The 15,737-nt window shown below is 36.3% G+C and overlaps 1 protein-coding gene and 1 long non-coding RNA gene across 2 annotated transcripts in view; one reads left to right on the top strand and one right to left on the bottom strand.

Moving 5' to 3' along the window:
- LOC112610782 overlaps positions 1–7,328 on the bottom strand; it is a 16,539-nt gene extending 9,211 nt beyond the window's left edge. The window contains exons 1-3 of the long non-coding RNA XR_003116487.1: positions 7,255–7,328; positions 4,341–4,460; positions 2,190–2,296 (exon numbers count right to left, since the gene is read on the bottom strand). This is a non-coding gene — a long non-coding RNA (uncharacterized LOC112610782). The remainder of the gene's footprint in view (positions 1–2,189; positions 2,297–4,340; positions 4,461–7,254) is intronic.
- The window catches only part of SCEL (sciellin), a 119,913-nt gene that overhangs the window by 72,875 nt on the left and 31,301 nt on the right, over positions 1–15,737 (top strand). Inside the window, exons 16-24 of the mRNA XM_025364287.1 lie at positions 2,113–2,172; positions 2,702–2,761; positions 3,128–3,187; positions 4,426–4,485; positions 8,805–8,864; positions 9,816–9,875; positions 10,828–10,887; positions 13,637–13,687; positions 14,645–14,704. Of these exons, the coding sequence (XP_025220072.1) occupies positions 2,113–2,172; positions 2,702–2,761; positions 3,128–3,187; positions 4,426–4,485; positions 8,805–8,864; positions 9,816–9,875; positions 10,828–10,887; positions 13,637–13,687; positions 14,645–14,704 (531 nt within the window). The remainder of the gene's footprint in view (positions 1–2,112; positions 2,173–2,701; positions 2,762–3,127; positions 3,188–4,425; positions 4,486–8,804; positions 8,865–9,815; positions 9,876–10,827; positions 10,888–13,636; positions 13,688–14,644; positions 14,705–15,737) is intronic.

A 15,737-nucleotide genomic window follows, 5' to 3' on the forward strand; every position in this document is an offset into this window, starting at 1 on the left:
TAGTGGTGACAAAATCTCTAAGCATTTGCTTATCTGTAAAGGATTTTATTTCTCCTTCACTTATGAAACTTAGTTTGGCTGGATATGAAATTCTGGGTTTAAAATTCTTTTCTTTAAGAATGTTGAATATTGGCCCCCACTCTCTTCTGGCTTGGAGAGTTTCTGCCGAGAGATCTGCTGTGAGTCTGATGGGCTTCCCTTTGTGGGTAACCCGACCTTTCTCTCTGGCTGCCCTTAAGATTTTTTCCTTCATTTCAACTTTGGTGAATCTGGCAATTATGTGTCTTGGAGTTGCTCTTCTCGAGGAGTATCTTTGTGGCGTTCTCTGTATTTCCTGGATTTGAATGTTGGCCTGCCCTACTAGGTTGGGAAAGTTCTCCTGGATGATATCCTGAAGAGTGTTTTCCAACTTGGTTCCATTTTCCCCCTCACTTTCAGGCACCCCAATCAGACGGAGATTTGGTCTTTTTACATAATCCCATACTTCTTGTAGGCTTTGTTCATTTCTTTTTCTTCTTTTTTCTTTTGGTTTCTCTTCTCACTTCATTTCATTCATTTGATCCTCAATCGCTGATACTCTTTCTTCCAGTTGATCGAGTCGGTTACTGAAGCTTGTGCATTTGTCACATATTTCTCGTGTCATGGTTTTCATCTCTTTCATTTCGTTTATGACCTTCTCTGCATTAATTACTCTAGCCATCAATTCTTCCACTTTTTTTTCAAGATTTTTAGTTTCTTTGCGCTGGGTACGTAATTCCTCCTTTAGCTCTGAGAAATTTGATGGACTGAAGCCTTCTTCTCTCATCTTGTCAAAGTCATTCTCCGTCCAGCTTTGATCCGTTGCTGGCGATGAGCTGCGCTCCTCAGTTGAAAATGCCGAAATCACCGGTCTTCTGTGTCGCTGGTGCTGGGAGTTGGAGACTGGAGCTGCTCCTATTCGGCCATCTTGCTCCGCCCCGCCGGCGATGCATTCTTAACCCTTTCTGATATAGAACACTTAACAAAGTCTATATGATGAAAAGCGTTGGCAGTAACCATCACACAGGCATTGAATGCTTATTAACAACTTATGACTATAATGTAAACATGCCAACATATTGTAGGTAACTTTTTCAAATGTGGAATAGATGAAGTAGAAAAATAGTCTTTTGTTGTTGTTGTTGTTCATGGATATATGAGCTTTCTAGGAATAGATGAGGTTCCAGATATTTTTCAAAAACAGTTTGGAGAGTTCTGCAAAAGTGGTAGACGAAAGGAAGAGTAGGATGAGCATCATAAGTAGATCATTTTGTGGGCTAGGAAAAAGATTTATAATCTGGGATAATTTGATAACAACTGAGTTTTGGTGCAGGAATAACTGATCTTGTCTGCGTGGTAGGGAAAAAGTCCAAGTTCTTTTTTCTTCTTCCCTTCCTTCTTTCTCACGTTGAAATAACTTAAAATATCGACAGTCTTATCACAGAGAAATCAGAGAGAGGTGAAAATGGCAAAGCATAATACTTGGAAGCTTGGGGGAATTTAAAGAGATTAGCTTTCATATTTGCTAGTGATTGTCAGTCACTGGCATGTGAGAGTTTTATTTCATTTATATAAAGTGCTGGGACCATAACAGTTATTTTGACTTTACCAAGATGACTTCAGACCCTTTAAACACATCTGCTAACTTTTTAGGAGAAATGACTTGTCTAAATCCTCAAAGTATTTAGACTTAAAATATTGATCAATTGATTTCCACCCCTGATGTAAATGATTTTCATGCTTAAATAAGACAGCATCTCAATATATGTATTAAAATCAGTATCTCAATATATGTGTTAAAAGCCTCACACTAACCCACCTCCAAGAAAGCAGAAGCCAAGACGTTGGTTAAAACTTTTAAGTTGACTCTATCATAACTGAGTAATGGTTGATATCTTAGTCTCAGGCTGCTGCTTATGCATTTTGCATGATGGATAGAGCCACTTGAATTCAATATTTCCAAGGACTTCTGATCCTTTAGGCACTGATTACATCTTACGAGATTCTCTTGTGGGAAATCTGCTGTTGTCATTACAAGATTCTGAATATACCACTGAGTTGCTCTTTCTCTTTTTTTTCCCCAATGTTTTAAAGAACCCAAAGCCTTGGAAGTCCAATTAAAGTTAATCAAAGGACTGACAAAAACGAGAAAGGGTAAGTAAATCTCCTACCTTGGGGCTCTTTTTATTCAGGTTAGCTTTTTATACCTCATTAGGAATGGGAGTGCTATGCTTTCCTTTGTGACAGTGAACTCTTGCACTGCTTTGACCCATCAGACCTAGCAGGCAAAAGGAATACGATGAGTGCTGTTTCCTTCATAGGACCTCTGATTTGAGTACATTGAAGTAGGTGCAAGAAAACCCGCTACATAATCTCTTATTCCATATTTTCTTAAATAATTAAGAGATGAGTCAAATTTTAATTTAAATAAGAAATACAAAGGACAAAATTGCACAGTGAGAGCCACATTGAGAAGTTTTTCTAAACTGATTTAGACTTGTTTAAATGAAATGCTGTTGTGGAAATTAATAAAGGTAAGTTAAGGATAATTACATCAAAGCTCTTCCTGGTCATTTTGTCCTGAAAACACCTGACACCACATTCAGGGACATTCTTGATTATACAGAGTTCAGAGAAAATTGTACTGTAACCTAACTGACAAGTTTTGGTGTTTTTTTCAAAGAAGACAGGATCTCGAATCTGTTGTTAAAGTGAATGCCAGGATGAATAAAACGAGCAGAAGGTGAGAACTGAACAGATGTCTCTAAATATTGGTTATTTTCTCTCATATTAATTATGTGATATTGAGGGCATCACATCTTTGTTTGGCTTCTCTCTTCTGTGTCTAATCCCTGGTGCCCTGATCTTCACTTCAAAGAATCTACATACAGTATATTCGATCTAAATTTACATTTACATATAACCCAATAAAATCCTAAGGATTAATTAAACTAAGTTATTGATAGGCAATTTTTATCCTAAAAGCCAATTTAATGTCAGTATAATAATTTTCTCCAAAAGCTTGAATTAATCATTGGGAATACAGAAGATGTATGTGTCTGATATTATGGGAATGTTTTGAAACTGATATAAACCTTTTTTTTTAAAGAAGTGAAGACGTTGATAATGCTATCAAAGTAAATCCCAAAGGAAATGAAAATACCACTGGGTAAGAATAATTAATGTCTTTAATTATGGTTTCTGTTACATGTCAATCAGAAGATAAAATAATTTGACTTTTTAGCTTCATAACCACATTTTATTAGCATGGAATTAGACAATAAAGATAGGCCTCACGACCATCCCTCCTTGCCCTCAATAAAATCACTAACTTTTGAAGCATTGTCTTAATGTTTGATAGTAAATTGCCTTTTTGCCCAGATTTTGGGCTTTGATTTGTCTTCAGAGTAAGTGATCAAATTGAATTTTTTGTGCCTAAAGAATGCACAGTCTTGACAAAATCGTCAAAGCGTCTTTCCAAAATGACAGAGATGGCCAAGAGTGAGCCATCATTGAAGCTCTGCTAATTCAACTTCTCTAAAGCTCTGCTAATTCAACTTCTCTAAGGGTGGTGGTCTCAGGAGGCAGCCCAGGGGAGGCTGGGCTGGCACACACAGGGGTAGTGAGGACCTCCCACCACTTTGTCTCCTGTTCAGAGCTGTGTTGACATGGCAATGGCACCCAATCACAGTGCATCTGCCTTCCCCTCCTGTCCCTTTTAGATTCTGCTTCTGCCTTTTATGGTATCAAAGTATTTTAATGGGGTGGCCTGTGTCCCCCTGGGCAGTGAATCATTAATTTTTCTACTATGTGAGCTGTTTTTTCTTGCCCTTTTTTGCTCACCATAATCTACTCTGAAGGAACTGATATTTAAAAGGGTTTGGGCTAGGTAGATAACTGAGTTTATATGAAAGCATACATTCTTATTCTTTTAGTTAATATTGTTAAATTATTGTTATTATGAAATTATGATTCTCAACATTATTCTTACTACTTAAAAACAGAATAGGCAATTGTATCCAGTTTGTTGAGTAGAAATTTATACTGTCTGGGTCCAGTGTAGAACTTAATCTAACTTAATGTTACTTCAATGCTGCCTGCCTGGAGTGTTCTAACAAGATATATCTGAAGACAAAGTTGATTTTGTTAAATAACAAGTTTCATATATACTTATGCATTCTGAGAACAAAACAAAAAATCACATTTATCACTAACAAATAAGCAACCTTAAATGGTCTTCAGCTAAAGTTACAAGAGAATAATTTTCATTTTCATGTAGAGCTTTAAAATTTTACATTGATATAGAAAACTTGTATATTTACCACTTCTTAATTTTTCCAGCCATTATTCATCTGATTAGTGCTATATTTTAACATCATTCATTAAAATTAATTTCCTTTTCCAAAGAAAACAAGACCTCAATGGGCTTATTAAAGTGGATCCTGAAACAAATAAAAATATTAGGAGGTAAGGCATTTAAAGTTCCCCTCTCCCCTTTGTTTGGCATTTAGAAGCACATTAGAATTTTGAGTGTTGGTATTCAGGACAGTAAATTGGAATTCAGGCCAAAACGAACTGAGCTCTTTTTTCTCTAAACACCTTATATTAAGTAATTCTGTGCAAGTGATACACCTAAATCTCCTGCATTTTATTCTTGGGCGAAGTTTGTTATCAAATAAATTTGAGAAATTAAATGAGATTTGGGCTGACCTTCTCTACTGAACTAAATGATTTATTTCTTTGTATGCTAGTGTGAGTATATGTATTAGTGTATGTGTGTGAATATATAAGTAGTGTGTTTATATATAAGTGCGTGTATGTACGTGTAAGTGCATATGTATGTAGATGTAAGTAGTGTGTGTGAGTGTATGTGCACGTGTATCAGTAGCATGTAGATTTAAGTGCATGTGTGTATAAATGGGTGTGTGTATAAGCGTGTGTGTGTATGTGTAAGTGCATGTGTGGATGTGTATATGTATGATCTACATGTGCGTGTGTGGTGTATTTGTGTTTAGTGTGTGTATGTGCATGTAGTGTGTTGTGTATTTAAAGATGAAGAGCTTAACAAAGTGTACTTTGTTCTTGCCCATGAGTTGTCAAGTAAGTCTGGAGAGCTTATATCTTCTTGCTTTTTGTTCTTTATAAGGCAGATGGAATATTTTTGAAACTGAATTTGTTGGTATGTTGCTGGAAACAGTAACATATAATTGCATGTAGTTTCCCTTGAATTCCTTTCCATTCAATTATCTCAGTTCATGATATTATTTGTCAGTTCTAACGTGTGTCAAGGATGCCTGCAGGCCAGTTGAGAGGGCAAAGGCTTAGGTAGTTGAAAAGCTGGTGTGCACACTGTCAAGCCTGCCCTGTTTGTGTAGTTGTGGCATGGTCAGAGGCACAGCGACCCAATGAGTTCGAGGCTTGCACAAGCTTGCAACCCATAGATGGAGAAGAAAGCATTGATTTCCTTCAGTACCTGGGTGGTTCAGGGAGGTAACCTAAGGTAGTGAATGCGAGCAGGGAATCCAAAAATCGTAGGTTCTAATTCTGGCTCTATCACTTGCTAACTGTGTCCCTGTACCTCAGTTTACTCATTTACAAAAGAGGGATCATAAGATTCTCATGCCAGGCATATAGTAGATACAAGTAATTGTTGCAACAATAAAGATTCAAGTGAATTATATTTTCTTCATAATTTAGTGTTCAAATATTTAATATCGACTTTCCAAGAAAAATCCATGTTTCCTTTTCTAATTTTTATTAAAAATAATATTTCCAGACTGAGTACGGTGGCTCAAACCTGTAATACCAGCACTTTGGGAGGTCGAGGTGGGCAGATCACAAGGTCAGGAGATCGAGACCATAGTGGCTAACACAGTGAAACCCCATCTCTACTAAAAATACAAAAAATTAGCCAGGTATCTCAACTACTCGGGAGGCTGAGGCAGGAGAATTGCTTGAACTGGAGAGTTGGAGGTTGCAGTGAGCCAAGATGGCGCCACTGCACTCCAGCCTGGGTGCCAGAGCAAGATTCTGTCTCAAAAAATAATGATAATATTTCCAATCAGGACTTATTTTTCTTCATATATTGGTGTGTGTGTATGTGGGCATGCCTATGCTCATGTGTGTATGCATGCATGCAAATGTTTTTGTGCATGTGTGCATTCATGTGCATGCATATATGTATATGTCTATATGCATATGTGATTGCCTATGTACATGAGTCTGCACATTGCATGTGTGTACATTGTACATGTGCGTGATTGCATATGTATGCATGTTGCTTGTGTTTTCATGAGTATATGTGTAAATATACACATGTGCTTTTGTGTGTATATGAGTGCATATGTACATGTATGTGAATGTACCTGTGTGTGTGAGCGTGTACGTAGCACATGTGTCTATATTTGTATGTGTGTACTTCCTGTGGGCTTTTGAGAATAGTAGTTGTCATTTCCTTTTTCTGAACATAATGAAGTCTGTGGATCTTTTAAAAATAAAGCAATAGCCTTTTACTTTCTCAGTAAAGCCTCGCCAAGCTGATATTTTTCTATTCCAGACTCATTCTTGCCTTAAGGTTTCAGCATATGCTGTTCCCACTTCCTGGAATGCTCAATCCCCATATCGTCACCTTCTCCAATAGGTCATTTCTGACCACAGAATATAATTAAGTCACTGTCCTGTTCCCCACCCCCACTACTGCAGGCACCAACCACTCTTTTTTATTTTCCTCATAACATATATTGTTATTTGGAATTGTGGTATTCATTTATTTGTTTAATTGTATATTGCCTGACTCTTCCGAAGCTGAAATGGAAGCCTTGTGAGGTTTAATCCTGTGTCTATATTGTTCACATTTATCCCAGAGCTTGGGGCAGGGTCTGGCCCATGGTGGGCTTTCCAAAACATATATATATACTCTGAAGATAAATATACTATGAGGTATATACTATGAGGTATGGATATATATACTATGAGGGTGGATTGAAGTAACCCATAATACTGAAGATATATATACTATGAGGTATTGCTTTACATAAACTCACATATTACTTTACATTATTACATTAATAGTAGATTACTACATTAATCTACTCTTCTTTATGGACTTTATGAACTATGAGATTTAAATAACCTTATTTGATTATGTGCTTTATTTAATATTTAAAGAGATCAAGTCCTAAAATATAGTTAAAGCAAATTCCACAACCAACACAAAGGGAGGAGTTATATGCTTACCGTTTTGTTATTTTTTTGAATACACAAGTCTGGAAATAGCATCCTGGGAATTTTTTTTTTTCTGTCACTGGCCTTCAAATCCCACATACTTCATTTGGACAGAAATCAACAAGGAGTAATCTGGAGTGGAATGATTGCTTCTGTGGGGCTAATTGTTTCATTATTTGCATGACAAAGGTTCAAAGTAATTATTGCTACTTTGAGTCTGTATATCACATTCTCAGACATCTGGATACAAATAAAAGACTTGAATCAACATCTAGTTGCTTTCAAATATCTGTATCTTTGATGTTGTATAGACAAAACCTTGGGGCTTTTGGACATGGCCTTAATAGAGTCACAGAGTATGGAGACGCAGTGCAAAAAGGCCTTCCTGTGGATATTCTTTTCCCTATGTGGCATCCTCTGTAGATCAGAGCAGCATTTATTGCTGCTATTGGTATGCAGAAAACACATGTAGATGCAGGGAGAAAAGCAAAATTCCACTAAGATCAGAAACCGACGTATGCTAAAGAGTAACAGCAAACTACTAAAATGTTTTCGATGACTGCATGGAATTTTATTTTATTTTATTTTATTTCATTTGATTTTATTTCTTTCTCAGACAGGGTCTTGCTCTGTCCCAGGCTGGAGTGCAGTGGTGCAATCACAGCTCACTGCAGCCTCAAAAGCCTGGGCTCAAGGGGACCTTCTCACTTCAGCCACATGAGTAGCTGGAGCCGTAGGTGTGCACCACCATGCCAGGCTAATTTTTTAAAAAAAATTTATGGAGACAGGATCTTGCTATGTTGCCCAGTCTGGCCTGGACTTCCTGGGCTCAAGTGATCCTCCCACCTTGGCCTCCCAAAATGCTGGGATTACAGGAATGAACCACCATGCCCAGCCAGAGTGTTGTGCTTTATATTACAGTTGATAGATCTTACATTTCAGAATGTTTCAGAACTCTGTAGATTTTAATATTCCTATTGTTTGTTGCCAAATACAACTAGTCAAAATTCATAATTCTAACACAGTTATAAGTACCAGAAGCAATTACTGGGTTGCATATCATAGATTTTTAACAAATTGGAGTATTAATACAGTTTTGTGATAGAAAAAATCTGTTAATGAATGCCAATTTTACAAAATATGGATTCTCCAAAGCTGGTTTTAAAGTTCTACATGTTGGAGGTTGGTAAAGAGTATCCCTTCTGGAATGTTTCATGAAATAAGTATATAGACTAAGTTACAAAAATGTTTTGTGCACCTGGTAAAAGCTAAAATTGTAGCATTTAGTGCATAAAAGTAGAATCCTAGTGCAGTACTTGCTAGCGGCCAAATGGCTCTGAGACTAAAATACTGTCTCCCTGAGTCTCAGTGAATTTCAGAGATATACAAATCCCCACATACTTCTGCAGTCACCTTTCACAATCTTCAATCTTCAACTCCTTGGCATGATCTCAATGAGTTTTTACACTGCTTCTGAGTTTTAATGAACAGCTTTATCTTCTTGTTGTCAGTCTACCGTTGTTATGTGTTGTCAATCTTACCATTTCTTCAATGTTTTAAAGGGGCCAGAGTCTTGACAATCTCATCAAAGTGACCCCTGAAGTAAACAGAAGTAACCAAGGGTGAGGACTATGTCTTACCTCTCTTCCTTCCTCTTCCCCATCCATTTGTGGCACTCAGGAAAGAAGATGTGTTGAAAAACCTTTGGATTGGGATCAGAAAGTCTGAACCCCATTACTTACTAGCTTAATGTCCTTGAACAAGTCCCGTGAATGCTGAGCTACAGGCTCCTTAGTTATAAAATGAGAATCATAATATTTGTTTGGCTGGGTACGGTGGCTCACACCTGTAATCCCAGCACTTTGGGAGGTCGAGGCAGGCGGATTACTTGAGGTTGGGAGTTCAAGTCCAGCCTGGCCAACATAGTGAAACCTTGTCTCTATAAAAAATACAAAAATGAGCCAAGCATGGTGGGGTGCACCTGTAGTCCCAGCTACTTGGGAGGCTGAGACAGGAGAATCGCTTGAACCCAGGAGGTGGAAGTTACAATGAGCCAAGATCCAGCCGCTGCACTCTAGCCTGGGTGACAGAGTCAAACACCATGTCAATAATAATAATAATGATGATGTTTGGTTTTTGTCACTTGATAGTTGTTAGGAATGAATGAAATAATGGGTATAAAATCCATTTTTAAAAGAAGGATATTACAAATGGAAATGATTAACAAAACAGTTTAGTTATAGCTGTAACATTAGATGGAATGCTTAGGGGAACCAGGTGAGAGTTTTTAGCAGATTATTATGTCATTCATTAACTGATTTTTTTTTTTAATGGAGTCTTGCCCTAATTGTATGGTTTTATTTTGGGGGTAAATGAGAAACTATGTCAGTGTACCAGTGATTGGTAGGAAGGTCACAAAGTTTAGTCTTTTAAATTAAGAGCATAGTCTTGTACCAATTTATCTCAAAGCTTAATAGTAAAATTTATCTTGAGTACATACATCCTTTAAATTGAAACAGCCAATTTATTTAATTCCACTTTTATTTATCATGTTTTTTGTTTTTTGTTTGAAGTTCCAAAGACCTCAATGACTTCATCAAAGTGAATCCAGGAACAGAAAAAAGTACTCAAGGGTAAGATTTAGTAAGCTCCCTTTTTTTGTTTCATAGTAACCAATGCCTAAAAGTATAATCAAAGCCTCATTTCGGCTGACTGATGCTGAACCCAATGATCCTTCAAGAGAAGCCGTGTATCCCTGCCTACTTCACATCTGAAATGTTAAAAATTTTGGTCAACCAATTTCTGATACAATGAGAGTACTCTTTGACTAATCGGGAATAAAATTGTTTTCCCACCATGCACAGGACATTTTTCTTCATTGATTTATTATTTTTCTCAAGCAGAAGGGATGACATAGTAGAAGAGAAAGAGAACTAGACTGGATCCCGTAGTTGTGGGTATAGGCCTGTCTCTGCTCCTCTTACCTGTGTGTGCTCAAACTAGTCACTTCTATTTAGGCTTCAGTTTCTCATCTGCAAAGTGAGGAAATTGCACCAGGAGCTCTCTCAATACTTCCAAGTCTAATTCAGTTACTAAGTTCCAATAGATGTTTGGTCATGATAAGGCACAGGCATTCTGCAGCCAGATTACCTAGCTTTAAATCCCAGCTCTGCTACCACTAGCCATGTGCGAAAATTACTTAAGCTTTCTGTGTCTTAGTTATTCCCTCTATGAAACTGGAATAATAATACTTCCTATGAATACTTCCTATGTCATAGGATTGATGTGAGGATTAAATTAGACAAATCATGTAAATCACTAAGAAGAGTGCCTGGCCTGGCACATCAAACATTTTCTAAAAGTGCTTATTCATTATTTCTCTCCAGTTTTAGTTAGGTCCCTATATGTATATTCACAGTCAACACTGAAAACCCCCAGCCCTCTGAGATGATCTCTAATTTTATTATTTTGATAAATATTTTATAATAAAAGTATTTCTCAGTTTTAACAAATACTTGAAACCATTAACAAATACTTGAAGTCAGCGGTAAATCTACCACTGATCTGGTTTTCTATATTTTGAAGGGGCCAAAGTCTCGACCGCCTCATCAAAGTGGCTCCTGAAAGAAACACAACTAACCAAGGGTAAGGTTTATGGAACTTCTCCCCCGTTTTTTTCCTAATCAACTTAAAAACATGGTAAATTGCGCAGTGGCTCACGCCTGTAATCCCAGCACTTTGGGAGGCCGAGGCCGGCGGATCACGAGGTCAGGAGATAGAGACCATCCTGGCTAACATGGTGAAACCCCGTCTCTCCTAAAAATACAAAAAATTAGCAGGGCGTGGTGGCGGGCGCCTGTAGTCCCAGCTACTCAGGAGGCTGAGGCAGGAGAATGGCGTGAACTCAGGAGGCGGAGCTTGCCGTGAGCCAAGATCGTGCCACTGCACTCCAGCCTGGGCGACAGAGCGAGACTCCGTCTCAAAAATAAATAAATAAATAAATTGCATCGTCCCGCCGTAGAGACAACCAATGATGGGACCCAAATCAGCAGATCCTGTGCTCAAGGCTCTCTGGCCATGGGAGAGAGAATTCCTTGAAATACAGGAATGATCTCTTACCAGTATGAGATTTGTGTTCCATGCTGAGGATTTCCTTAAAAATTAATGAGAATTCCCCATGAGACAAAACATCACCCCAAACAATTTCCCAGATCTAAGTAGCCTAAAGAAAGGTCTTCATATGATAAAAAATTCTTCCTCCTTCTTCTTCCATCACGTATTCCCTCTCTTCTTATTGTCTACCACCCAAACAATTCCTAAAGTTGGGAAGTCATTTAAAAAATTATTCTCAGTTCATTGAAAAAAGAATGACATTTTTCTTTTATATAGAAAGAATTTTATCTAAGGCATATCATGTTAAGTAAATAAACAGGCATAATAAAATCACCAACTTGTAAATGTATATTGTTATATGAATTTGAACATGAGTTAGATATAAAAGATACCAAGATATATATCTTCTCTCAGCAGATTTCCTATCTTACTTTGCATATTGGAATACGGTCCATTTTACAGTATGTGGCTATCAAACAGCTTATTTAGACTAGATCAGAGGTCAGCAACTTTTTCTTAAAGGACTAATAGTAAATAGTTCTGGTTTCAGGGACCAAAATTGTCTCTGTTTTTAAGTATCTCTGCCAATAGTGTGAAAGCAGCCATAAGTACCTTGTGAACAAATGGGCGTGGCTGTGTTTCAATAAAACTTTATTTACAAAAGCAGGCTGCAAGTTGGATTTAGCTTGAGGTCCATAGTTTGCTGACCCCTAGACTACATAGTATTTTGTTTGAGCGGGTGAAGAGAGTCAAATCTGAATGTAGTTGAGGTGGAGTCTGAAATACAGCCTACTACCCTACTGCCCCTCTGATTTGGCATATATTAATACAAATTTAGTTTTACTATTGAGGGTCAGACACTAAATCCAGAAACCATATAATTACATTACAGATTAAGATTCAGTGAAAGACAGTTGCCTTTTCCCTCTCCCAAGATGACTTAGTTTCTAAAGGTGAAGATGGCCTGATTATTCATGACTTTTCCTTTATAATGTTTGAGGCTGTATTTTGGTAGCCACATGCTGCCATGTATTGCATTTGGTTGTGTGTCTATTTATTTTACTTGGTAGTGAGATTTTTTGAGTTCAGAGGACCTTTTGCTAGCTGTGTAGTCTTGGACAAATTGCCTAACCTCCTTTATACCTCGGCTTTTTTATATGTAATATCAGGATTGTAAGAGTTAATTTCTTCATGAGTTACTACAAAAATTAAACATGATCATGCTTGTAAAACACTTAGTGTTCACGTGCTTATTACACATTATCTATTAGTATTATTATTACTCTTAACAATTTTCTCTTTATTGTTAATTTCCCATAGCACTACTCAATATGAAGAAGATAGCAAATAAATTTTCCTGGGAGGTTGAATCTTATGAAATTACTGACATTCAACTATTTTTGACCAACAAAATGGCAATTTTAAACAGTTCAATGTAATAGAATATAATAATTTACATGGAAGAATACGCACATGATGAAATGAACCTGTAGATTAGTCTTAAGGATTAGTTAAGATATAAGTCTTTCCAATTATTTTCTCTCCAGGATATATAACATATCATCCAATAATAAAGTATATCAAATTAGGCTTCCTATTCAGGTCTTTGGTGTTAGGGTTGGTATCATTACTGTGATAACAGCAGCATCTCTGTAGAGCGATGAATGCCTATTTGAGTGTTTAGAATAGAAACATAAATTATATAAACTGATGCCTCGCTCGCTCTAATTTAGCTTTGCATGAAGTGTGATTCTGAAGTGATTTAATATCTTGGGGTAGTGTGAATATTACATATTTATATTATATATATTACCTACATAGAATCAGAAAATGACTTTTTTTTCTTTTTCTTTTCTTTTTTTTTTTTTTTACAAAAAATCTCAGCTTCTGTTTGTTGTGGAAGAAGGGGAGCAAGGAACATATGGATATAATGAATAATTTTATATTTTCTCTCGCTCATTATAACCTCCAGAAAATATTCTAAATGGTCTAATTCTGCCACACAGATAAAGTATGTAAAATAAAGAGTTTAGGAATAATTCTGCTTTGAGGTTGACTTGAAAGAAACAAGAATAAAACTAAATTAAATTATCATATACACAAATGTATGCAAGAAATGAATTGATAGTAGCTACCTGCTTTTACATAAGGCTAAAAATTTAAGTATAGATGAAGTTTTAAATTAGCAACAATCATTTGGTTAATATTAAGGCTGAAAAAATATACACATTATTGGATTTTAGTTGACCTAGTCAGCTACTGAAACTTAACATTTTTTTAGGAACCAAGACTTGGACAATCTTATCAAAGTGATCCCTTCAGCAAACAAAAGGTAAGCTTATTAAGATTATTGAAGACTTCTTAGCAAGTCTCCAATTTATGCCCCAAAATAAGATTAATTATTGACTAAAGACATTTTGAAAGGGGACATGAAAAAAAAATGAGAACAAGTTGATGTATAATAATGCTGGATAGATTTTTTTTTAATCTATTATTGCTTTCATTAATTTCATTATATTATTGTTGAAGATGATAATATTAAAGGTAATTCTGTAATTACTACTTTAGAAGTTCCTTTGACACAGTAATAGCATAACTAAATTATAATCATAAATTCATAGTAAATTACAAGTTCATAAAACTGAACAAATCAGTAAATATTGGCTTTCTATTCTCTCACAAACCCAGAGATTAATATTTAAATGACTGGCAAGAAAACTGACAACATAATATTCTTATGTTTGATTAGAATATTTTTTGCATGACATTGAATTTACTTCTGTTCTTGAGAAATTAAGACCCATTATACACTGGACAAAAGTTACTAAAAGCATGGCAGAGAAACCCCAAACTATCACTCATTGAATTACTGTGAAGATAATGTAGGTGAAAAGCATTGTATGGATGTGAGGGATTGTTATGAACATGAGACAGAGGGAGGATGTTGGGGAAAGGAGTGTGGAGTTTGCGGTCCAGTTCCTGTGGTTGGAATTTTGGTTCACCCTCAGCCATTTCTTAGGTATCTGGCCCCAGGGAATGCCTTAATCCCTCTGAAGTGCAGTATCTTTGTTTATAAAGGCAGTGGGGGTGGGGGTAGGGGTGGTAATGTTGATGTCACTGAGTTGTTTTGAGGATTAAAAAAATGGTAACTAATATATATAAATTGGAAACTCAGTAAACTCATGACTTTTTATACTAGGATTCTGTTGAATGATTTACGCCTGTCGAAACAAAAAAAAAGAAATGCCGGTATGAAATTTGCCAATTTCCTCTAATTTTGTTTTCGCAGTGAACAAGGTCTTGATGAACACATTAATGTCAGCCCCAAAGTTGTCAAAAACACTGATGGGTAAGAGACGGATGTGAGTTTTGTTATGTTTCTCGTTAAGTAAACCCAAAATTAATAGAAATGATTTAGAATTATTCTATGGGCAAATTGAATGCAAATCTCAAAATATCATCACAGGTGGAAACCTAGATGTCTCAATATTTGTTAATTGCAAGAAAGAGAGGCAGCTGGAAACAATGTATGGCGGTGCTTTCTCTTCTCTAAGCCTCCAGTAAAGGAATTGAACAGAGCAGTTGAAGAAATGGGCAGGAAGGAACAGAGGTAGTCTAGGAGCTGTTGATGTTTTGTTTTGTATGGTATTGAAATTAATACTTTTGTCTTTGAAATTGATGAGAATTTATTAATGGTAGTTAATTTTTTTGAAAAAAGACCTAGACACTTCATTAGACTAATCATTAGCAATATCATTCACCTCATTTTAGAGTTTTCTGGTAGTCAGTGGAAATTTTATGAGGTTCATTATTCTTGGGAGGTTTACTGCGCTCAGCAAGGTGATGGACCTAAAGTTTAATAATTCTTCTTGAAGTAATGTCAGTAAGATAATGAAATTCACTTTTTGTCTATAGTTAATTGAAGACAATATCATTACACATTACTGTTTTATATATAAATATATCTTAAGAACGGTTTCATGATTTCCCCTTTTAAGTTCTGTTGGTACGTATACAAATTGTAAAATTTTGGAGATGGAGGGAAGGAACCTTAGGATATCTTGGCCCAGTCATTTGAATAATTTTGAAAACCAGTGTTCCAGATGAATCTACTCATTTTGCAGAAGAGGAAATTAAGACTCAGAAAGGTTAAGTGATTTGAGCAGGCCACAGAAAAAATTAGTGGAAGACTGATAGTAGTTCTATCATCTCTTAGGCAGTGAATAATTACTGAGCACCTACTGGGTTCACAGCTTACAACCAGGTATCATTACTTGTACATTAGGTATAATTATAGGTTGTGGAAGCCAAAAAGAGAATTCAGTAGGCATATTCAATCTTATTAACAGCAGGCAATTAACATAGATTAAAGCTAATTATGT

Source organism: Theropithecus gelada, chromosome 17, assembly GCF_003255815.1.
Source record: "Theropithecus gelada isolate Dixy chromosome 17, Tgel_1.0, whole genome shotgun sequence".
In the NCBI taxonomy this organism is placed as follows: Eukaryota; Metazoa; Chordata; class Mammalia; order Primates; family Cercopithecidae; genus Theropithecus; species Theropithecus gelada.